General features: G+C 39.7%; 1 protein-coding gene across 1 annotated transcript in view; it reads left to right on the plus strand.

The window, feature by feature from the left end:
- Fam135b (family with sequence similarity 135 member B) overlaps positions 1-25,843 on the plus strand; it is a 281,146-nt gene that overhangs the window by 85,922 nt on the left and 169,381 nt on the right. The window contains exon 2 of the mRNA XM_060389317.1: positions 17,205-17,300. Within this exon, the coding sequence (XP_060245300.1) occupies positions 17,224-17,300 (77 nt within the window). The 5' untranslated portion in view covers positions 17,205-17,223. The remainder of the gene's footprint in view (positions 1-17,204; positions 17,301-25,843) is intronic.

Here is a 25,843-nt window from a genome sequence, read left to right on the forward strand (position 1 = left end):
TTTGCAAAAAATATATATCTCTAAATTTGCATTATTGGATTTATTTTTGTTGGGTCTTGTAAATTTATTGGTCAACAAGTGAATTAAGGGTCAATCTATGTGTAAATCTGTAGCAGTGAGAGAAATGAAAGGCAACACACACACAGGTGACAGGAGCAGTGAAGCTAGTTGTATACATGGTTATATCAGCAGCTGATTCCTGGGTCCCCCAAAGGTTTAGTGTTGACTTCTCTGAGAAACTACAAAATAGGACAGGAGGAAAGGCTTTTCTTTTTCTTTGTTTTAAGAATGGAAATACATATGTGACAACATTTACATAGTTCAATAGGGTATTTTCACAGTCATGGCATTGGACACCACCCTTTAGGTCTAAGAAACTTCCAGAACCTTAGAAGGAGATCTCACATCCATTGGCAGCCATTGCCCATCATTCTTTCCCCACACTTTGGCTTCTAACATGTTTCCTTCCTGTGCAGATTTGCCTCAGTCCACATCTTTCTTACAAATGAAATTATACAACAATTTTGTATGGTTTCCTTCATTTAGCCTCAAATTGTAAGGTTCACCTGTATTTTAAAACTCCATTTATTTCTATCATTAAATAATATTCTGCATAAGAAGCCAAGAAACCTATAATGGTTAGTTGTATGTCAACTTGACACAAGCTAGAGTCATTCAGGAAGAGAGAACTTCAATTGAGAAAATGTCCCTACCAGACTGGCCTGTGAGCAATTTTCTTGATTGATGATAGATGTGGAAGGGTCCAGCTCACTGTGGAAAGTAATGACCCTGGGCTGGTAGTCCTGGGTGGTATAAGAAAACAGGATGAGCAACCCATGGGGAGCAAGCCTATGAACAGCATCCTCCATGGTCTCTGAAACAGTTCCTGTCCTGACTTCCCAGAATGATGGACTATGAAGCTGTAAGATAAAATTAACCTTTTCCTCCACAAATTTCTCTTCATTATGGTGTTTTATCACAGCACTGCAGTAAAAATCCTAACTAAGACAGCAATCATGTAATGACTTCCTGACCAAGGCCTGCATATGTCAGGCCTTACAAAATCCAAAAATGGAAGAGGCATTGCCTAATGAAGTCCCACCCCTAGCTTTTGGCAACAGTTGGTGTCTAAGGGAGAAAAAGAGTTTTCTGCAGAGTTGTAGTACCTGAGAGGCTGCAGTGCTTCAGATAACCCTATATCTATGCCCAAACTTGGATCATAAAATGTACTAAATGGATTAAAACACACACACACACACACACACACAGAGAGAGAGAGAGAGAGAGAGAGAGAGAGACTACATGAAGTTGGGAAGAAAAGGTGGTGGGAAAGATGAGGGATGGAGGGTTGAGAGGGAATAGGGCTGTATTTAGTCAAAACACATGTGTATTTATGGAATTCAAACTCCTTAGACAATAACCAATTTTGAGAATAGAGAAACAAAGAAAAAAATGATACTCTTGTGTCTACCTGCCATATATGTTCTAGCAATTCATCAGTTGATAAATACTAGTTTTATCCCTTCTTTGCCTATTGTGTATAATGTTTTTCTGAACATTCACACACACAAAGTTTTGTTTAATCAAATGTTTTCATTTTTCCTCAGTAAATACCAGGTTTGGAATTGCTGTCTCTCACAGTAATTCTATGATTAAGCCGTTGAACCTTTCAAACTGCTTTGCATCACTTTACATTTCCATAATCAATTGACAAGGGCCCTAGTTTCTCTACTACCTTGTCAGAAATTGTTTTCAGATTTTCTAAAGAGTTCAGCAATCCTGTGGGAGTAAAGTCATGTTACTGTATCACTGTTATGTGTGTCTGTTGACAGGTTGTTTTTCAGAAGAATGTTATGTTTATATAAAGACATAATGGAAGGAATAGATATTTTCTGTTCCTGCTTTGACTCAACACATGTCTAATTTTCATCATCATTACTACATTTTGGTATACTGCTTTTAAATATTGGTATACAGTGTTGCTATTATAACACAAATTCCATGGTTTATGTTAGTGTTCAGCTTTGATGCTGTACATTGCTGTATCTGGACAGATACAGAATGACACTCACCTACCACTGTCTTGCTTATCTTGCTACCCTAAAAAATCCTCTACATTCCATCTATTCATGGCTTGAAACCCCCAAACTGATGACAACCACAGAGTTTTGTTTTGTTTTTACACTTTCTACAATTTCACCTTTTACAGAATGACATAGTTAGAGTGAGACAATATGTACCTATGCATCTTAGTGTCTTTCACTTAGTAATAGACATGTAAGCTTTTCCTACAAACTTTCATGGGATGTGAGTCTGTTTCCCTTTAGCTTTAAATACCATCCCACTATCTGAATATGCGAGTGCTCATTTAGCTTTTCACCGGCTGAAGTACATCGTGTTTGCTTCCAATTTTGCATAATTATGATCAGCACGCTTTAACCATCTGCACGCAGGTTTTTTGCGAGGACAGTAGTTCCAGACTTCTTTGTATATCTACCAAGGAACATAATTTTCTGGAGCTTGGTGTTAAGAATATGTTTAATTTTGTATAGAAACACAAATCCTTTTCCAGAGTGACCTCACTATTTTCATTCCTGCCAAAAATGCATGAGAGTTCCTGTCTCTCTTCCTACTCTCTAGCGTTGGGTGCTTTGGTGTTGTGACTTCGGGGGCACTGTGGTTAGATGTGCAATGTTGTGTATTTTTCTCAGTTTTCATTTCCTTGGTGACACAAGGTAAGGGGTATGTTCTCCGTGTCATTTTCTTCTGTGTGTCTTTTTTGCTGAAGTCTTTGTTGATATCTTTGACCCCCCCCTTTTTTTTTAAGTTGGCATGTTTCACTTTGGTTTAAGTTGGCATATCTCTAATGACTAAAAAATGTTGGGCCTCTTTTCATGGATATGTTGGCCATCTGTGTTTCTTCTTTGGGGGACATCGAATTTATTTAAAGTGTGATAGGAAACCAGCAGGATTTAGTAGCTAGGAAATTATACAATTTAATTTTTGTATTAAAAGACTCCCTGACTTCTAGATGGAAAATGCAAAAATAAAAAAAAATCAGGGAGCACTTACAAGTGTATTTTAGGAATTGGGGTTGGTGGATGAGATGGCTTTGGGATTTGGGAGACAGAGAAGTTTTAACATATTTATGTGTAGGAGAGAGGTCTACACAGCCTTTGTGGGGACATATATTAAAGAATATTGTTTGTAAAGAAGTAAAAGGCATAAGTTCATGATTAATTTCACGCCAAAAATAGGTTGATCATTGTTGTATGATTAATAGCTAAGTCAGTACAAAGTTTCAAACTTTAAGTTTGTTCTGATTCATAGTTAAAGGAAGCTACCGAAATATATATTTTTTTAAACTGACCTTATCTTTTTCTTTTCTCCTGAATGCTTCCCTTATCCATAGTTCTCTTAATCACCTCTGACTCTTGTCTTCTGGGTTGTTCATTGTTTTTTCCCCCCCTCTGGCTAATGAGACTCAGTCAATCCGTTTGAGAGCCATGAAGAAATTTATTATAGTGGGATTGTCTTAGCATCTGTGGCTGCCTGCCCCTACTTAAATGTCCTTTCATAAAGCCATGAGCATGTTCATGATGATCGGTTAGGTTGTATTGTGAAGCTGGACTGAAATAAAATTTGAAGTATGTAGGATCATAGGGACTGCTAAAAAAATGGTCCTTCTTAGCATCTGAGTTATCTGTGTTTTAGAGCTTAGCCCATTCTCACATCAGCACATTCAGCGTTTATGAAATGCAGTGTCTGTCCTGAGTCTGATGCTCTCCTCTGGAGACACAACAGCTCAGGAACAAAGGGAGCTTCTCTTTTCCAGGAATGAATTTTCTTTTAATAGACATAAAAACCAAGTAAACAGTTAATTCGATAGAAAAAAATGTTGCTCCAAAAACAATAAATCAAGGTGACTTACTAGAGGAGAAGAACAGAAAGCAGACAGAATCTTTAAGGAATTTGACCTTGGATTAAGACCACCTTAGAGAGAGCCTCAGAGGGATAAGAAAGGTTCAGGCCAAAGCCTCTGGTACATCTGATACAGGCAGTTCCTGACCAGCAGGCAAACTGTGGATAGGGTCATCTTTTTAGGAAGGTATTATCTACAGTAGAACTAGAAGGAGATCATTTGGATCATGATGGCCAAGAAAAGGGTATAGAGTTTCATGACCAGGAGAGTAGAAATTTGTTAAGGGCTCATTTCTAAGTCCTTAGAGGTAAGGTGCTTAGAGTCACTTCTTTGAAAGAGCCAGGAAAATGATTCCACCTAGTTAAAAGGGAGTCTTAAGAAAATCAGAAGATCAATGTGAAGAATTACGCCCTTTACGTAAAACATGAGATGGCAGCGGTGAAGAAGGGAATCAGGTGGCTGTCTCTAAATAGAAGTTTTAACATATTTATGTGTAGGAGTATTCTTCCTGTATGTCTGTCTGTGCATCACAAGTATGCCTTGTACTGACAGAGGCCAGAAGATGGCATTAGAGCCCCTGGAACTGACTGGAGTTATAGAGCATTGTGACCTGCCGTGAGGGTGCTGAGAACCAGGCATAGGTCTTCTAGAAGGTAGCTAGTGCTTTCATCCAGCGAACCATCCTCTCAGCTCCAGGGATTATGCTGTTTGAAAAACTCTTGCCTCTGTTCCCTCCTTTTATGCATTATTCTAATACCATAACACATACATATAGAAATAAATAATGTGCTTAAATGATGTAACTATTGGGAAAATGAAAATACAGATGGAGTTTTAGGATCCTACCATTCCATTCCACAGCTGATATGAAGTTTCTCTAGGGAAGGGCTGAGATGGGGTCTATACAGTTCACTTCTGTGCAGTGTGTTGGCATTCTGATCAGGGACAAGGCACTGGCTGAACAAACTGGAGTGTTCGAACTTCATGGATGTCTCATGAATCTTCTCTTTCTTCCTGTTGGATGTACATGTATTTACTGATGGGGGAAACTGAATTCTCACAGTAGTAAGTGGCACATCAGAAGTATGCATAGGAGCTGGGATTTGAATCAAAGCATGAATCACAGCTTTAAGGCTGTGAGCGGGAAGCCAAAGAAAGAGTGGGTAATGAATATCTCTTTGCCACAGGATTCTGAGTCTTCATCTAAAGAGCCATTTATTCTGGAGCTGAAAGAGTTTCCCTCACATCAGGAAGACTGGATGATGGGACAGAAACAGGCACTGTGGTTGGAAATAATGGAGATAGCTCTGTGGTTTTTCTAATGAGTGAACTTTCTCTTGCCTGTCATTTGACCTGTTTCCTTTCCCTATGGATTTGTCCAGGACAGACTTATGCCCATATGGACCTCTTCTCTCTCTGTCTGCCCTCTTTCTTCTAGGTGTCTCTTTATGATCCTGGGGTAACTTCTTGCCATGATCATGGTTTAGATTGGATTGGGAAAGTAAATACTCACCGTGAAAAAAGAAAAATGAGATGAAAAACTGACTCAAGGTTAAGTATTCTTGCAAAAGATCTAGGTTTAGTCCCCAGCACACATGTGATGGTTCTAAACCATCGGTAACTTCAGTTTCAGGAGATCTGACCCCCCTCCTCCAGCTTATGTAGACATCAGGCACACATGTGGTATATACATACATGAGGGAAAAACACTCAAGTAAGCAAAGTAAAATAATTTAAAATTTAAATTAAAACAAATGTAAATTCCAAAGAATAAAAGTAAAGCTCCCTATTTACTTTAAGAGGCCAGTATTTCTCACTCTGATTGAAATGATTATTGCTTTTCTAAATCCCAATTTTTGAAAGTGCTTGTCTTCTGTCACAAATACGATACTAACAAGAGTGATTCTACGTCAGGTGTTTTCTGTCTGTGAAATCCCAAACTATTTGCTTTAGATAGACATTATTTGGCTTTTCTTACAGTCTTGGCTGGAGAGTGTTAACAGCAACCACACACACAAAATTAAGAAGCAAACCCACCTGTACATATTCAATAGTTTGTAAAGAACAGGATTTGTGGTCATGGCAGTTTGGCACCAAGTTCTCACTCTCTCTATACCAAGCTGCTTTCCAAATCATTAGCTGACATATTCCTTCTGAAAAGCAGAGAGAGTTGGTTTTGGTTCTGTTCAAAGGTCCCTTCAGCTTTGGCACTTTGTGATCCAACACCTATAGCCACAAGAGAGGCTTGGACACCTGGACAAATGGAATGTGTGTCCCCCAAAAAAGAGAGCCTGGTTCACACTTAGCACCAACCACAGTGAGTACAGGAAAGACTGATCACATGCTCTGTTTGGATCCCAGGAAATTGCAGAAGACATCCATGAGGACCACTTGCAAGTGACATCTATCCTTTGCTTCTGTTTCTTCTTGAGTGGAGCGTGCCTGGAAGGGTGTGAGAAGGCTGGAATAGAGTCCCATCGATCTTGTGGGTGGTCAATGTGGGAATGAAAAGACAGACTGAGTCATGGTGTACTTTCAAGGCTAATGACAGATGCTAAATGAAATGAGATCTCAAATTATTAAATCCAGGGCACGAACAGAGCACAACTGAAATGTCAAGCTTGTCCCATCAGTTAAGACTGTGTCCTGTTTGCTTGTGGTCAGGTCCTCTAATCTTCATACTGCACATAGATAACTATGGCCCTCTCTGCAGAGCACACCCCAGACACCTCTGCATCCCACCAGGCAGAACTGTGATATGGGGCCTTTCCAGGCATGAGAGGTTGTATTTGCCTTCCCTCTTACTCATAGACATATGCACAGGCCAAAAGAAGCCTAGGGTTGAATTCTTTTGGCTTCTGCAAGGCCTGTGTAGATGCAAGTTCAAAGTGAACATGGATAATCTATATGTAAGTGTTAAGAAGACCAGTCAACTGGCTCCTTCAGTCACAAGTGCATTTGTTTTGTTCTCCATTCCTTCTCTTATCTATCCTTAAGTCTTATTCTATACCTATACTCTCCCATGATTCCTGGTAAATTTGGTAGTGGTCCTCTTGCAACAGTTTTACGCTTCCATGCAGATGTGCCTTCACATTCTATGGTAGGCAGAAGCTTGCGTTGGAGAGGGCAGACAGTCTTGGAAGCAGGTAGAGGGCTCACAAAGATAGGGCGCCTATCTGCTAGAGAGGTGAAAGTTGGCCTTACCTTGCTGTCAGTGATGGTTTGGACAAAAGCACAGAAATGCTCTGAGGAGGTGGAGTACACAAGTGCAGAAGGCTAAAGAGGAGCTTTCCCATGGTTGACTGAGGTAGGTAGAGAAAAAGAGACTAAGACCGAAGCCCCTTGATGTTATGATAAGGATTCATGTGTTTCTTGGAAGAGATGCACCCTGGTGCCAGGGACGGCCCTGTGGCATAGGTGGGTCCATCTGTGCAGCCTTATATATCATCACACTCTGAGGACCCAGATGTTAAAGTTCCAGTCTTGAGTTTTCTCTCAGATGTCTGTGTGCCAGTCCCTCAAGCCACCCAGCAGGAAGTGGCTGAGCTCGCATTTCCTTTAGTTTTTCAAAGACTCCAAAATCCTTAGTTTCTGGTGCAGCTCACTTCATCTGCTTCACTTCCTGTTAACAGCAGGGTTCGGGGGCTATCATTTTTTTTCTTGATTAGAGAGTATTGGGTTCTTTCTGTGACCAAATGAAATCATAGATCTGAAAACTGTGGCTACCAAGAATGCTAAGTTTCTGTAATGGAAATTAAAAGGCAGGATCCCTGAGGTACCCAGAACATAGTGCAAGCGTCCCTGTATATGAAGGGGGCATGAGCCTAGGGTCCACTGAATGTCCACGTTTTGTGTGTAAGGTATTAGTGCCCAGAGAGCAAAGGTAAACTCAAAGGGTTAAACCAGGAAGCAACAATTCTTAACCTGCTGACATTTTCCTGTGATTCAAATTGAATTGGGTGCCCTGCCGTTATGCAAAGGAAACGCTTCTGAAACATTTATAGCCATTAATGAATGCGGAACCTTAAAATTAGATGGTGTGATATTCATAGACTCTCAAAGCTGTCAGGAAGCATAGAGGATGTCGACTTGAGGCTCCATCCTAAAGCAGGAATCCCCTCTTTAGCTTCTGGGACAGACAGCAGCTGCCGATATTCTTCTGGAGACTGCAAATCTGTGCCTCCCAAGCAGGTGTGTCTGTCACTTTTTATCTCCAACGTCTGTGATTTTTATCATTGCTTTGAGACACCTCCCTCCAGATCAACTGTAGTGATGTGGGTCTTAGCACCTCACTGGCCTGGGGTTCTTCAGAAAGAGGGAAGAAACTTCTCTCTTCTCTGACACTCAGAGAGACATGAAGTCAAGTCAGACCCAGCTTCCATGGATGTTACCTGGATACTCAGCCTGCCTCTCCCTGGTGCAGCGTCCTAGTTAGTCTCTGGGCCAGGCACACTACTAAAATATTTTTCAAGCACCCTCAGCTCTGCTTTTCTGAAGCATTTCTGGGGCTTCAGACAAACCACCAGTCAGATCAGCTTGGAGATTGAAGGTCGTCTTTCTTTATGTCTAAATATTATTGTATAATGTATACTTAATTATTATGTTTTCTAATATTATGTACTATTTATTAAACAGCGATTATATACTATTACTAAAATATGCATTGGTATTGATTTTCAAAAGCTAAACCACTGCCATGTACATAGTATAATTTGCAGGATTTTGGACAAGGAAAACTGGGAGATCTGAAGCAGGATTTAGGTAGCCTGTGAGGTCAGAATATAATCCTCAGAGCCACTGCCGTTTGCATTAACCCACATTCCCAGTGGGAGGCCCTACTCATGGAGAGGTTTGGATATGTATGTACCCAAACACTTGGATGCCTTGGTGTGCATGTGTTTTAGCTGGTATCATGAGCAGTACGGTTGTGCCTAATACAATTCATACTTGGGAGTGAGCGCCTCTGGAGTATCTAGCATCAGCTGAGGAGGAGAAACTCTGTGCCCAGATCTGTGAGTGTGTCAGGTATGGGTTCCATATCATGCTGTGAACCTTAATTCCTATTGAAGAGTGGTTGGTTACTCACATTACATTTGTGCCGCTGCTGCACCATAGGTGACATCTTGCAGCCAGCTCACTATTGAAGGTCTCAGCATTAGTAGCTGAGTGAGATTGATGACTTCTTTTTCTCCTCTAGTGTGTATAGTAATGTGATGGAAACAGTATCTTTCACAACAACTTCAAAATATCTTGGGACAAGCGTAACTGAACAATAAGAAGCAGGTGCATTCAAAATGTAAAGACAATGAAGAAAGAAACTTACAAAGACACCAGAAGATAATAAGACCTCCCATACTCATGGATTGGTAGAATCAGTGATAATCTTCCAAAAAGCAGTGTACAAACTCAGTTCCATCCCCATTAAAATTCCAACACAGTTCTTCAAATCAATTGAAAGAACAATCAAACTTATTATGGAAACAGATACACACACACACACACACACACACACACACACACACCAGGAAAGAAAACTATGATAGTGGAGACACATTGAATTATTTAATAAAAAGAACTATTGGGATTTTAAGTTGTAGCACAGAACTATCATAATAAAAACAATTCGATACCAGCATAAAAACAGACACACTGATCAATAGAGTATAACTGAAGACCAGAACATCACTGCACACACCTACAGATACCTGTTTTTTTAATAAATCAAAAATACAGATAGGAGAAAATTCAGTATCTTCAACAAATGCTGCTGACCACTTTCATTCTTACTGAAATCATTTGCCTGGGCATTGAGCAGTTTCTCTCACAGCAGCCATGACATCTGGCAAGTTATGATAGCACACATTATTAGAGGAACTGCTTGGAGTAATTCTCTGGGGAAGATAGAAAAAGTAGATTTCAGGGGTGGATGGCTGCAAACCATCTCTGTATAGAGTGGAGACATGGTTGGCTGGTAACCATCTCTGCATGGAGTACAGGTGCAGGCATCAGAGAACCATCTGTGTATGGAGGGAAGGACCAGGTGGCTGCAACCATGTTTGCACAGCATACAGGGGCATGATGTGCAGATGCAGGTGTCAGGAAACCTTCTCCGTATGGAGTGCAGGCGTAGGCTGCTGAGAACAATCTTTTCATGAAGTGCAAGTGAGGAATCTGGGAACGATTTCTCTGTATGGAGTGCACGTGCAGATGTCTTAGAACCATCCCCTCAAGAAGTGCAGGTGCCTACATCGGGGAGCCATCTCTGCATGTAGTTCAGAGACAGGTGTCAAGGAGCCATCTATCTCATCATTGAGTGAAGACAGGGGACACAGCATTCTGAGTCTTAGAATGTCGCACTCCATTGCAGTCACTACACTGTCCTCCAGGGACCTTCCCTGTTGTCAACCTTCCATGTAGTATGAGAGATGTTTGCTGACCTTTCTTTTTTCAGGTAATTTTTAAAAAAAATTAAATCACACTAATGCCCTGTGCCCTTTTCATAAAGTAAATGTATGTAAAGGTCAATGCACTTTTTATGTTAGTTTAAAATATCAAAGGCTGCACAACTTAAATACTGAAATTTTGAAGGAAAACCATTCTTTAATGGAAAGTGTGCTTGTTAAAGAAGTCTTCCCTAGGCAATACCTAGTAAGATACTGAAGTTATAATGATACACACATATGCACACATGCACACACACACACACACACATACACACACACACACACAGAGAGAGAGAGAGAGAGAGAGAGAGAGAGAGAGAGAGAGAGAGGTATTTTTTAAACAAGATTTCTCAGAAGGTAACTGAGAACATTTTAAAACATTTGTTGGCAAATATAAATTTATAATTATGAAGTTTAGACATACTGTAAAAGTTCAAGCAAATATAAACAGTTAAAATCAACATGGACCTCTGTCCCACTTGTGCTCCAGTACCTCTAAGCTAAGGCATTCTGGTTGTTTTAGAATGGATTCTATGATGGACTTTTGAAATACTGCTGAAGAAAGGAATCCTGCTGAAACCCTATGTTGAAGAAAGAAATAAAAACAGTAATTTCTATGGCCAATTGAATGCAATCTGGTGGCAATAGCTGAAACCCTTGTGTGTATTGACATCATTAGTCATGAGGTTTCCTAGAACCTGTGCAAAAATGAGATCCTCAGGAGAAATCACACTGTAGAACCGAGGGTAAGAGAGTAAAGTAAGACACAACTTGGGTGTGAGGGTAGGAACCAATGTGTCTTAAGAATGAGAAATCCATGGCTGTAAAATAACTTTTATGTCACATTAAGGGCAAGGAGGACCCACTTCACAGCATTGGAAACTGATGTATGTTCTAGAAAGAGCATCACTGTGTTGAGAGTGTGTGGGTGTCCTAACAGGAGCATGGACCGGGGCAGATGCCTGTACCCAGCAGGCACATTTAGTGCAGGAAAAGATGATGACTGCATTCCCCAGGTCAGTGTTATAGAGATGAAGAGAAGGGGTTGGATTTGAAGAACTGAAGGTGGTGAGAACCAAAAACTAAGTTTGAAAGCATAAATGACCAATTTCCAGTTGATTCCCAGACACCTTTGTAGGCAGTGACAAACTTACATAGTTTAGAAATCACTCAGATACCTCTGGTCCAAGGATGGAATATTCTCTTGCCCCCACTCTAGAGGATGGCGTTGCTGGCCATGTTGTGGGAAAAAAGTGAGCTCATTCCTTCACCCTTCTCCATGTTGCTTAGTTTTCAATACCTTTAACTATATCCTCCTAAATAATGATGGCAAAAATAAAACCAAACCAAACAACAACAACAACAACAACAACAAAAAAAAACCCAAAACAACAAAAGCAGAAACTAGAAGGAAACACAAAAGGAATCAATGAAATCGGAATATTAATATAAAAAGAAAGCTCATATGAAGCACTCATGAAGAGGTATAGATGAACATGTTTTTGTAAACATTCTCCTCCCTATTACATAGGCTATCTTGTTTATACTGAAAAGAAGACTAAGGGAACAGGACAGGAGCCTACCACAGAAGGCCTCTGAAAGACTCTACCCAGCAGTGTATCAAAACAGATGCTGAGGCTCATAGCCAAACTTTGGGCAGATCGAAGGGAATCTTACGAAAGAAGGAGGAGATAGAAAGACCTGGAGGAGACAGGAACTCCACGAGGAGAGCAACAGAACCAAAAATCTAAGCACAGGGGTCTTTTGTGAGACTGATACTCCAAACGAGGACCATGCATGGTAGTAACCTAGAACCCCTGCACAGATGTAGCCCATGGCAGCTCAGTATCCAAGTGGGTTTTCTAGTAAGGGGAACAGTTCATGTCTCTGACATGAACTCAGTGGCTGGCTCTTTAATCATCTCCCCCTGAGGGGGGAGCAGCCTTACCAGGCCACAGAGGAAGACAATGCAGCCACTCCTGATGAAACCTAATGGGCTAGGGTCAGATGGAAGGGGAGGAGGACTTCCCCTATTACTGGTCTGGGAGAGGGGCATAGAAGAGGGAGGGAGGAAGGGAGTAGGAGGGTATGTGGGAGGGGGCTACCGCTGGGATACAAAGTGAATAAACTAATAAATAAATAAATAGATGAAAAGAAGACTAAGGCTTAAAAGCTGAATCAAATGGTAAAATAGGTATGTAATTCCTGGGTTATTTATTTACAAACCTAAGACACATACAGATATGTATATGCACACTCATGCACACACTCATGCACACCTATGCACACTCACATGACTTTTCAAGCACAAAGACCCCTGGATACCTCCCAGACTTGCCACCTTTTACATAATAGTGCACAAGTCTAGGCTTTCTACATAACTCTAAAGGAAGGAACTTGCATTTGCAAAGAGAAAGTTATTGCAGGAAATTTATTAGTTCTAGAGGGCTTTCCTCACCCAGCTAGCTCCCAAACGATTGAAGTAGAGACCTATTGATTTACTTAACAGTCTTTAACAATAATAACTGGGCAGGTTCAATTTATAGTAATTTCCTAAGCTACTCTGTCTACTTCCTGGCTACATGCCCCAAGTTACTTGCCAATATTTGTCCTGTCAAGGCTGGACCTGCTCCCTCAGGCTTTCCATCTTCCTCTCTCTGGCCTCATGGTCACTACCTGAGGTCCCAAGCCTGGGAACTGAAGACCCACCTACCTCTCTTCTGTCCAGTTACAGGCTGTCCATCTTTCCTTAATTAACTAATCAGAGATAATTGGGAGCAAAGTTTACACAATATTGTTTGGTGCACATGAGAATGCACTCACTGGACTGCAACCAGATCTTGGGGCCCAGAATTTAACATGTGAATACACAGAGCACCAGACCAACCCTCAACAGAAGAGCTTATTACTCTTTCCCGAAGTCAGTCACTTTCTTGTCTTTCTTTGGTTGTACTAATAGGAAATCAATGCTGTCATCTGGACTCTAGCTCCTCTCTTAGCTCCATGGTGTTTCCTTGTCCCAGTTGACATTAAAAGCAGATTCACTGGCTGCAAACTTTATTATGAATGTTACTAGGTCTTTTCTGGTGTTGAGGAAATCTGGCTGTTTGACCCATTAGTCTGTTTTTTATATTTAAATTTATAGTGTGTGGGGGGGACTAGGGCCAATGTTGAGTAAAAAAAAACTGTATTGGAGAGAGCAGATCTTCTGCTCTTCTCCTGAACAATGAAATCTTTCTGTTACCTCGTGTTACACCTTCAGGCCCTTCACTATTCCATCACCCTCTTGTGTAAAGCCAAACTGACCACATGTAGGCTTTCTGTGATGCCACCCTAGCCAGGACCAGCTAGTGAGTGAAGCAGGTTATGCATAAAGTCTTACATGCAGTGAACTTATGTTTCAAGGACAAGTGGGCGACTCCAAGTGAACTCAGATGACAAATCTTTCTTTTAAGAAAGATTGACATTTATTACTCCAGACAAAAGCTCAGCAAAGGCCTTCTCAGTCAAAGGTTATTCCCTTCGAGAAATTCTGAGTCTTATGTGAATACACCACTCTTCTCATGGAGCTCCCAGAGGTAATGGTCACTAGATCACTCTTGTTCATTCTGAGGATTTGGGAGGGATAGTTTTCCTTTAAGCTCTGTAATCTTAGTACTTGAACTTAGTAGCTTCTAGGAAATGTGGTCTTAGAGATGAACATCTAAGAAACAAATACAAGAGGATGTTTGCAAGCTATGAATTATGGGTGGCGTTGGTTGGAGCAGGCAGCACAGAGACTGTACGTTGTGTTCGAGTGTGTATGTGTGTGTTGTGAGTGTGTATGTGTGTGTATTGTCTAAGCATTCAAGGTGATTAGGGTGCTTTGCTATGGGTGTCTTTTATGTGCATGTTGAGTGTGAGGGGCTTTGTGGTTGTCAGTGTGTGTGCTAGTTGTGGTGGGCATCTTATAAGTGTCATGGATTGTTTCACATATAGGTATGTATGTAATGTTTGTGTATATTGTGTGTATTTGTGTGACTGTTCTGTATTGGATGTAGGTGAAGTGGGTTGTGCTGGGCATGGCCCTTGTAACTGCTATGTGTATTTCATGTGTATATTTTACAGTATACACAATAATGTATTAAATTTTTTAACATCTTTTATTCCTGCCACCACTAAGGATGCCTTACGGGGTAAATATAAAGCCATGTGGAAATCAGGGAACAGGAAGTTCAACCATGATCCAAGATTATGTGACTCATTGGGTCAACTCAAGTCTAGTTAGCACCAAGCATAGTGTCTGAAACAGTACTTCTCAAATGAGTGTGTACATCAGAATTCCAGGGAGGTTGAATAACCTTTGAGTGAGGTCTTACTCAGTAGATCTAGGTTAAGACTCAAAGTTGTTGCTTCCATCACTGAAACTGCTAGTCTGAAGACCATACTGGAAAGCCACCAATCTAAGATTCTCATTAATTTTAATTAACAAATTTTCAAATGGAAAGATTTTGGGAGAAGATTGGGATCAAGGTAGATGGTTTTGAATTATTGAGCATAAATTTCATATTGTGCAGTTAGTCCCCTGAAAAACCAAAGTGGATATTGTAAACTTTGAGCTTAGCTTCTTCATTTAGTGGCACAGGATGGTTATAACTAATCATGTGGTATTAAAGAAAAAGGCTCCTGTGTTTGTGTTTTCAAATTCCAGAACTGACTTTATTAAGGCTTTCTAGATCGTCAGGTGGTAAACTTTCCACAGAGAGAATGATAGCGTCACATTCTACATCTAGTAAACAATTTTTTCTTCAAAGTATTTATTTTATAGTGCTTTCTTGCTCCAGAAAACCTGCGTATAAGTACTGGAGCTGGAAAAGCAAGGTCTTTGGGATTCTGGGTCACCTCTGTTCCCAGAATGGTAACAGTGCCTTGTGTGAGTTAGAATGTGTAAAATTTAGCATGTGCCAATCAATACTGGCATTGTCTCTCCTCCTCCATCTTCGTTTTCCCTTCTCTTCCTTTCCCCCACTCTTCCTCCTTTCCTCTCTCTGTCTCTGTGTGTGTCTCCATGTCTTTGTCGCTCTGTGTGCCTCTGTCTCTCTGTGTCTTTCTGTCTCTCTCTCTCTCTCCTGTACATTCTGGTCCCAGGGATAATAGATCAGAAGACTCCAGGGTAATTAAAAGCTGACACCCACAATCAAAGAGTCAGATGGCTGAACCAGTGCTGCAGATTTGTGATCATTGAGACTCTGGGATGATAAGAAATTGGGGAGCATGTGGTGCTGCATTCAGTGTGATAAGTGAATCACAGGGAGAGGTATTTGACCCTTCCTAAACACATCTTGAGATTGGTGTTAAGGAGGCAGGTTCTGGCTCCAGCTGGTTCTATTGTATTCAGCACAATGTGCAGTCCAGGTGTTTTTTTTTTTTTTTGTTTTTTTTTTCTTTTGTATGAGAATTCTGACTGTCAGCCTTTATATCTTTATATAGATTGGTGAAAATGAGGTGCAGCATTCTCATTTGATACGCAGCCTTCCTTATTCTTAGAAATATTTGCTGGGAGGGAGCCTTTGCCAGTACTGAAACTCAGCGTGAAAACTCACACACTCCTGTGTGGTGTAGTGCTGTTCTTGGGAGCAGGCCTAGTGGGACCCTGGATAGTTGGGCTCTGAACCAGAGAGTGGGGGAGCATGTCCACCACCTTTGCCAGCCATAAAAGCCTATGTGACCTCTAGTTTTATCTCTTCTGCTCTCAATATCCCTCTCTCAAAAGATCATACCATTCCCAAGAACAGCTGGACCTCAGGCACATTGCAATAATTACCTTCTATATTACCCGGAATTTTACTGAGTAGCTTACATTGTGTCTGTGGCACATAGTAGTAAACTGGTCCTTGGGAAGATGAGGAGACTTTCGAAAGAATTCCTTTATCCCTTTTTGTTTCTCTGAAAAGAAAATTAAGATGAAATTTTTCTGTCACCAAATCATTGTTGTCAAAAGCCAGGTTGTTTATATAATATGGCATACAGCACTGTGAATATAGCAGGTGTTTTATTGATTTAATTTTTCCTTCTTCTTTCAAATACCTCATATAGAGTTGATTTCATACCCTCAAAAGATTCAGTTCGCCTAGGGTCCTCTTCTTGATTTGTTTGCAATATCAGATTGTAATTCTATTTCTTTCCATGTGTCTCGTCCAACCTTCTTATCAGCTTTTGCATCAATCTGTCAAATTGGGTTAGCATCTGCCTGTCACAGCACCCATGTGTTCTGCTGCCATTTCAGTCACCTGCATCTTCAATATTGATGATAGAGTGACATTCTGTGATTATTAAGCACTATCATCAGTGCTGGCTAGCATTTATTGAGAATTTGCTACATGCCAGAGTGTGTGCAAAATGATCAGTGGGGCATGTTCACTTAATCCTGTCATAATTTGTTCAAACCAAATGCAGTTACTAGTCCACACCCACAGATGGACACAGTACAAGGAACAGGGGAATTAAATGACTTTCCTAACATCTCCTGTCAGAAAGCTGGTGAACTCCTGATAGTAACTGGGTGTATGTGGCATCCTTGTAATAAGCAGATGAAGGGACCATGGACCAGGACTTAGTTCCAGCTATAACAGATGCTAAGCACAAGATCTTAAGTGAGACACTGTGTATTTCTGTTTGTTTTTCTCCCCCCTATAAGAACCTTTGAACACACCATGAAGCAGACACATGTGCTTAATTTGTCATGTAGGACACATGTTTTTGTCTATCTAGGCATTGCTAAGTTTCTGGCTATTGAAATCAGGCTATATATGTTGGGCTGAAGTCATCTTAAGCAATTAACTTCTTTCTTTGTTTTTCAGGTAATGAACCAAAAAGATCATGTCTGAAGTACAAGGAACAGTTGAGTTTTCTGTAGAGCTACACAAATTTTATAATGTGGATCTCTTTCAGAGAGGGTGAGTATAATTCACTGTGTGTGTGTGTGTGTGTGTATGTGTGTGTGTGTGTGTGTGTGTGTGTGTGCTGTGTTGTGGTCACGTGATAAGACATTTGGGATTAATGGAGAATTTTCAATATTTTCCTGCTCAATGGAAAACTGAGACTATTAGTTCATCTGAGAGTAAACAATGCATTGACCCAGAGCTAATTTAGTTCATCTTTTGTACATTTTCCTCTACATTCCTTCTTCTCTGTTGGCATTTTCATTGTATGTTAAAGGAAGTGGGGTTTGGTAAGTAAGATTTATACACATATTCTCTGCATCAGTTCCTGCATCCTGGTTTCTGTCATGTCTGAGTTCCTGCCCTGGCTTCCTTTTATGATGAATCATGATGTGGATGAGTGAGATAAATAAACCCTTTCTTCTCCAATTTGCTTTTGGTCATGGTGTTTTATTGTATCAATAGTAACCGTAACTGAGATATTGCTGCTCTCTATTTTCAAACAATCAGCATTTTCACTTTCATAAAACAAATGTGATATTTCTCTTTATGTGATTAAATTTAATCCAATATAATATCTTCCCAGCTCATCTATGTCTATGGCTGAAAACATACATATTATATTCATACACACAAACATAAATATGCACATGTAACATATGTTGTGCTATGTATATGTATGTAAATTATCTTTATTCATTCATTTCTTGATGGGCATCTAGACTAATTGGAAACAATGAGTCTACCACTACCAGCAACATACTTATGATTTTTTCCTTGTATATATACTCATATTAGGTTTGCTAGATCATTCTGCCATTTTATTTCTAGGTTTTAAAAAGAAATTTCTATATAGCTTTCCGTAATTGTAATCTTTTTAATACTGTCAGCATACATAAAAGTCCCCTTTGTACAAGGTTTTGTCAACATTTATTTGCTATTTTGATAATAGTTTTTATTATTAAGGATAGATGAGATTTCCTTGTCATTGTAATGGTTATATACTTAGTAATATTAGGCTGGTTTATTCTTCAAATACTTGTTAGTCATTTGGGCATCTTCTTTTGAGATACATGTATTTTGGTCCTTGTCCTAAACCTCTTGGTTCCCAGCCCTGACATTTACATAGCATGCTTTTAATGCCTCTGCTGGATAAAGAAAATTATAAGACCAGCATAGGTCAGGGCAGAGAAATAGGTAGAAGCTGTTTTTACGTGGAAGAACCTATGAACCTCTGCACAGTTTCAACCAGTGAAGCAAGACTCCAGTTTTGGAAGCATAGATCTGAAATTAATGTATTTTGAGTACCATGATTCTGTTTTATTTATAATGATATGAGTACTATACTTACAACATTCCCACCCTATCTTTTCCTTCCTCTAATTTCTCTTGTATTCCCCAACTTGTTCTTAAATTAGTGAACTTTAAACATATATACATATATGTATATATTAAAGATATTATATACATTCCTATGTCCAATTATTATTGATCATATGTGAATGTGTTTAGGGCTGACTACTTGGGATTGAATAATCAGAGGGTTCATCCCTGGGGAAAATTAACATTCTCTCTCTTTCTCTCTCTCTCTCTCTCTCTCTCTCACTCTCTCATTAGTTATTATTGCCTGCTGCTCTTTAAGAGTGTGGCCTTGTGGTATTTCCCTCACCCATATTGGCATGTCATCTGATGTTGTCATTGTGCAGGTCTTGTTTAGGTGACCATATTGTCAAGATATTGTGTATAAAACTTCCTTGTCATTCAGGGAAGACACTATCTTACAGCAGACATTGTTGTTCTCGGGCTCTTCCAATCTTTCTACCCCTTCTTCAAAATGTTTCTTGACCCTTAGATGTAGGGACTCTATTGTAGATGTATTAACTAGGGTTGGATACCTTATGATCAGTTATCTCTGCATTTTGGTCAATAGTGGCTTTATATAATGTTCTATGTGTGTTGAAAAAGGAAACATTCTTTGATTATGGTGAAAGCTACATTGGGTATTATGCTTATTGGGTATTAGTAAGTATTTAGGATACAGCTAGAAGTTATAATGGTTTAAGAAAGTGGCAGGACTTGGAGGGAGGCCATCAATTCTCTGACTATACTGGGTTTACAATACCAGTTAGGTATCTCTTATTCAGTAGACTTTAAGTTCAATAAGCTGTTGGTTACTCCCAAGATGTAAGTGTCACTATTGTACCCTGAGGGGGGACATCTTGTCACATTAGTCATTGTTGTGTTTCATAGGATTTGTAGCTGGGTAGGACCACTGATTGCTTATCTCCCCTATCAGCTTGCAAAGCTCCTTCAAATCACTTCTTTTTTAATTTTTATTTTTTATATTAATTACAGTTCATTCACTTTGTATCCCATCAGTAGCCCCCTTTCTCATTCCCTCCCAATCTCATCCTCCCTCCATCTCTTCCCATGCCCCTCTCTAAGTCCACTGATAGAGGAGGTCCTCCTCCCCTTCCATTTGACTCTAGCCTATTAAGCCTCATCAGGCATGGCTGCATTGTCCTCCTCTGTGGTCTGGCAAGGTTGCTCCCCCATCAGGGGGAGGTGATCAAAGAGCCAGCCACTGAGTTCATGTCAGAAACCCACTTGGACACTGAGCTTATGTAGAATGGAAAGCTCATTTCTGTTTCTAATGCTTTCACGCATGCTCTACTCTTCAAATTTCACATTTATGAGAAAAGAAAGCATTTTTGCTAATGTCATCTGGGCATTAGACACTTTTCTAATTATTGCCAATCTCTAGAAACAAGTAGCACCATGTGAACTTTTTACACAGGCATCTTTGGAGCTGGGTGTACAAAAATCATAGCCATAACACAGCCAAATGGATTGGAGAACCTAGGACTCTCTCACTCACAATCCTGTAGGTTTTTTCTGTTAGTTAAGCTAGTTGTCTAAGTAGTCTACATTCTTTCCAAAGTGTACAATATAGATGATATTATACTTTAAGTTTACAGCGATTGTAGCCAAGGTGTATAAATAAAGCAAGCTAATGTAATAACTAAGATTTTGATTAACTCTGAAGCATTTTCTTTGTTCCTATATCTAACAGTTCTGAGTCTCGTTCAGCAGTTCATAACATTGATAACAAGGAAGCCTCCACAGAACAGCCAGGTTCATAGCACAAGATACTGACAGTGTACAGATGGACACAGCCATAAACTTCATTATAATTTTAACTATTTTAATTCTCACAGAATTCGATAAATTATGAGTGTAGGATGATACTGATAGCTGAATCACCAGGAAAGACCTGAATGTTACTCACCCTACTCCTGGGCAAAAGTTGGTTGATGCATAGAGCAGAACTTAAAATGATAGTTCAATCAGATCCATTAATAAATAGGCAGAGTTGGGCTTATTTTAAAGATGATTTGATATGTAGACCATTAGGTATGTTCACCGCGCAGCTCATTCTAACTGTGAACTTGGCAGTCTTATATGAAATAGCCGACACTGACAAAGCCTGGTATTGACACATACCAAGTGAGGACAGATCTTTGTGAGGTTGTAACGGGGGTTGAAAAGTGAATATGAAAACCATAATTTCTTTAGTATGTCTGGAATGTTTCTTTTGTATTTGAATGCTTGGGAGGCAATGTGTAGCTATGTTCATCAACAGAGGGTAGCATAAAATGAGGCTAAATTAGAACCCAAACATGTAGGGCATTTACGTCATTAGTAAGAAGAAAATAATATTAGAACATAAAATATCTATTTTAAATGATGGATTATTGCAACCTGATTTTGTACTTGAACATTCCTTTTCTACATTCTAGTTCATTATCTCCATATAATAATGCTTATATGAGATTTTATATATATATTTATATGCTTGGTTAAAGATATGCTTACTAGTGAACATGCAAATCATTAACATTTAGAGATGACTTCACCAGAATTCCTTCACCAGAAGAGAATTTTTTACCAACTTTCAATTCTATTACTAAAAACATATCTTTTGACAAATTCTTACAGACATATGCATCTTGCTGACATATACAACTCATTTCTCTCTCTTATCCCCTCGCCATTTTTTATGAGATAGGGTTTCTCTGTGTAGCCTTGGCTGTCTTGGCTGTCCTGGACTTACTTTGTAGACAAATCTGGCCTTGAACTTACAGAGATTTGTCTGCCTCCCTGAGTGCTGGGATCAAAGGCATGTGCCACCATGCTTGGCTTACCCTCCCCAGTCTTGATGAACCCCTTCTCCCTTTCAACATATTGACTTGCTAATTTTGTGTCTTCTTTTCTTAATGTTGTACTGTATTACTTGGGGTTCTCTAAAGAAACAGAATTTATGGAATATATCTATATCTATCATCTATCTCTTAGTTGTGTGTATCTATAATATCCATATATAACTTATCAGAGTGACTTACAGCCTGTGTCCCAACTATTCCAACAATGTGTCTTAATGAAAAGAAATGAACTATCCAGTTAGAGTGAGGGCATGCAGGCAAAAAGAAAGAGCTTCCTTCTTCCATGTCCTTCATATAGGCTGACACCAGAAGTGACCCAGACTTAGAGTAGGTCTTTCCACCATAAATGATCCAATCAAGAAAACTCCCTCACAGGTGTTGACAGAAGCTTGGGTTTTAGTTAACTCTAGATGCCATCACGGTGACAACCAAGAATAGCCATACAAATAATGAGTTTAATTAGGGCTGCTTGCATTAACCCAGGAGAGGCATATTCACCAGGAAACGAGCAATTAACCAGTGTCTACACCACTAAGGAAAATGAATCCTTCTCCTGAACTGCCAATCCTCAGTGAGACATAGGGCCTCATGAGCCCCAGCACTGCATTGGTAACTAAGTGTTGATGCCTCCATTTTGTACAAGTTCTGTGCAGGTAACTATAACTACTGTGATTTCATTTTATGTTCAGAAGGCAAACTTTTACAATATTTCTGCTTATTCTTTGTATCCCAAATTCTTTCTTCTTTTTCTTCCACAGTGTTTTCTAAGCCTTGAGTGGTTTGATATAGATGTTTCATATAGAACTGATCATTCAATAGCCACCCACTCTCAACTCTTTGACCTGTCATCAGCCTCTCTATTAACTAGCAACAAGAGTTTGAACAGAAATCCCCTGGAGTTATGAGTTGGTTCTTCTGGGAGCCAAACCTTATGAAAAGAAAATCTGAGTGCCATTTGTGGGATACATCCCTATGAGTTGTCTTGGGAAAGGCAGAGGATCCCAAGCAATATAGGCTATTGCTGTACTCACTAAAACTTAAAAGAAAGCTTCCAGCTCTTAATGCCAGCATATTGTCCCCAGGAGTGTTAACATTTAGCCTCACTCTTCATGTATGGGTGAGGTTGTGAGCTTATGATTCAAAGTATGAGAGCAGACTTCATAGAAACTCTATCTATAGGCAGGTTCTGCAAAGTTTTGAATTACACCTCTGAGGAAAAATGAGCTCTAGAATCTCCACAATGTTGGATAAACAATAAAACTCTGAAATAATGATCAGCACCCCCTTCATCCCCCAAATTCCTGCCTTCAGTGAGCTGCAGATGGGCTGGGCATAATGCCAACCAGAATTCTGCTTTTTCCACGAGAGTTCCTAATGGGCATGATCCCTGAGGCTCAATAGTTGAGGATGGTTTTAATGTGAATCCCAAAGGAGCCATGCTTCTAGTGAAACTTCATGGAAGATGAATGGCTTCAGTCCAAGCCTGGTGGGGAAGATGAGGCCCTAGGGTATGTTCTGAAAAAAAAAAAGTTAATGGATTTTCACTGTCAGTAAGTAAAACAGCAAGTTTTCAAAATGTGGTTGATTAGGGGAATACAGGGATTGATGACTAAATGATTCAAAAATACTCCACATACGGTCACTAGGAGGGCCCGTCAGTCAGAGATCCATCACTTAAACAACTCACAAAATCAAGTTATAAAAAGTTTTATCTTGTTTTTCATGTTTGGAAGATTCAGTCCAAGATGCATGAGCTCCAATTGTCTTGGACTTATGACAAAGTGGGACTTGACAAGGGAGTTTATAGTGGAGCAAAATCAGCTATTTCCAGGTGAAAAATAAAGAGGGATAAAAATAGCGATTAGATAGACAGACAGACAGACAGATAGATAGATATGAAATATAGAGGGATGAAAGGGGGATGAAGAGACAGAAGGACAGAAAGAAATGAGAGAGAGATGGAGAGCGGGTAGACAGATGTATTTAAGAACCTCACAAGGGTATGCTCCCAGTGATCTGAATATGATCCAAAAGTTTCTATTTGTGTCTCAACCATATCTCAATGACAAATAGCCAAGCATTAACACATAGTTATTAAGTAGACATTGCTGATCCAAATCCTTCTCTGACCACCAAAGGTAAGGTAATATAAAGTAAGGTGTGTGTGTGTGTGTGTGTGTGTGTGTGTGTGTGAGAGAGAGAGAGAGAGAGAGAGAGAGAGAGAGAGAGAGAGAGGTATTTACACTATCACTAAAGTCCCGAAGTCTTTTTTTGTCCCATTATTGCTAAGAAGACTTATTCCAAAGCCTCCTTTGAGATTGAAGACAAACATGAAATTCAGGAGAAACTAATTTACAGTTGTGCAGCTTCAGACTGATGAGATATACAGGTAAAGGGTAAGCAAGTAAACATTGTTATTTAAAAGTGGAAGAATAAGAAAATGAGCAACATAGGCTGTTGTGGTTCTTCTTTTCCCATCATAATTAATTGGTGATGTCTATTGCTAAAGACACTGCATGCTTTGGTTGTAGGACATAGACAAGTAGCCTTGAACTGACTAGAAAACGCTTTTCACTGATTAGTTTTCACTGTGCTGGAAGATGCTATCCAGTTTGCTAGATAAGAAAGGCATCAATGGTCTTACCTAGAGTTAGACTCTTCATGCTATAATACTAACCAGCCTGGAAAATGACCCATGGTGCAATAGTGGCAAGACTGTATAACAAATAACTTTCCTGATTGAATTTCAGAGGTTATTCCACAGGAGAAGACTCATGCCTGGTGCTATAAAAATGATTAAAATCCATTGGCTAGAGAAGTCATAAGGTTACTGTTGTTTTAATAAATTATCATGTTGTCAAACTGCCTTCTAAATGTTTATATTATATCCATAGAACTGTGCCACTTTCAACTTTGATCAGAGAAGTTTCTTTTTGTAGTGATTAATATAGACACTCATTACTGTTGAAGGTGCAAAAATAAGCAACAACGAGTGTTCAGCTATGTATAAGACATCTATATCAACTCTCCTCTCCTAAGAGTCAGGGGCGATCAAGGAAGAGAGGGCAGAGAGAGTGTAAGATCTGGAAGATGGTGGAGAAAACGTTTAAGTGCAAAATGTTGCCTGAGAATTGTCCCCACTAACAGAGTAACTTGCACATGTATATTTGAGGATCGCTTTTTGAGTTCCAGAAGGCAGGATGTCTTCTGATGATGTTTGCTTTGAGCAAACAGTCAACTTGCGTTTATCCAAAGTCTGTATTGACTGAGTCAAATTCTCAAAGGGGAAGATGTCTTCACCATAGTCAACAAATATCACAAGGTGTCACACCCACATTCAGCATTAAGACTCATGCAAACAGAAATCAGACTCAGTCTACCGGAGAGTTTGAATTTGGAAGGCGGGACTGGATTTGGGGCCATACACTGTCTGCCACCCAGGAGCTTAGAAGATGCTGGGTGTCTGTAATTATGCTAACAAAACAAGGCAGGAGGAGGACTTGCTGATAAGAACAAGTTTGTCAGAAGGGAAAGACAGATAACAAAGGAGAGTAGGGTGGGGATGAACATGACTAGAGAACATTTTATAAGTGTATGAATTGTCAAAGGATAAAAACACAGAAAAGTCACATGGAGGGGACTGTAGAGATGGCTCAGTGGTTAAGAACAATGGCTATTCTTTTAGGAGACTCAATTTTGATTTCTAGCACCCACATGGTGGCTCACAACTGTCTGTAATTCCAAATTCAGAGGATCCAATATCCCCCCACTGGCCTCGTAGGCACCAGACTTAAATTTAAATGTACTTGACAGACATTCATGTAGACAAGACATTACTACACACACACACACACACACACACACACACACACACACACTGACACACACACATCGAACAAACACAAAACATATGGAACCAATAAGATGAGAGGACAAGAGTCAAAGCAGAAGGGGGAAAATAGCTGGTAATGAAGCACATGTGACATTGAAACAAAAACAGGACCATCCCTAGGGAGGAAGGTCACACCAAGCAGGAACAAGGAAGTGATAAGGGAGGATAGTGGAGGCTGGATAAAAACAAAGTATATTGACATGAGTGTATATGAAAATTCCATAATTAAACCTATAAATGTGTCCTAATTAAAAACAAAAATGAAAAAGGTGTAATATATTATAGAGTCAAAATCTTATAGTCCGTAATAGCTAGCTTTCTCACAGTGACATGCTGAAAGTTACAGCAAAAGAAAAAAAGCATGCTGTGAGTCAGCATAGTAGCCATTGTAAGATGTGGCTCATATGCTTTTTTCCACTCTGTGTGTGATACCATTTAGGATG

Source organism: Meriones unguiculatus, chromosome 8 (genome assembly GCF_030254825.1).
Source record: "Meriones unguiculatus strain TT.TT164.6M chromosome 8, Bangor_MerUng_6.1, whole genome shotgun sequence".
Taxonomy (NCBI): Eukaryota; Metazoa; Chordata; class Mammalia; order Rodentia; family Muridae; genus Meriones; species Meriones unguiculatus.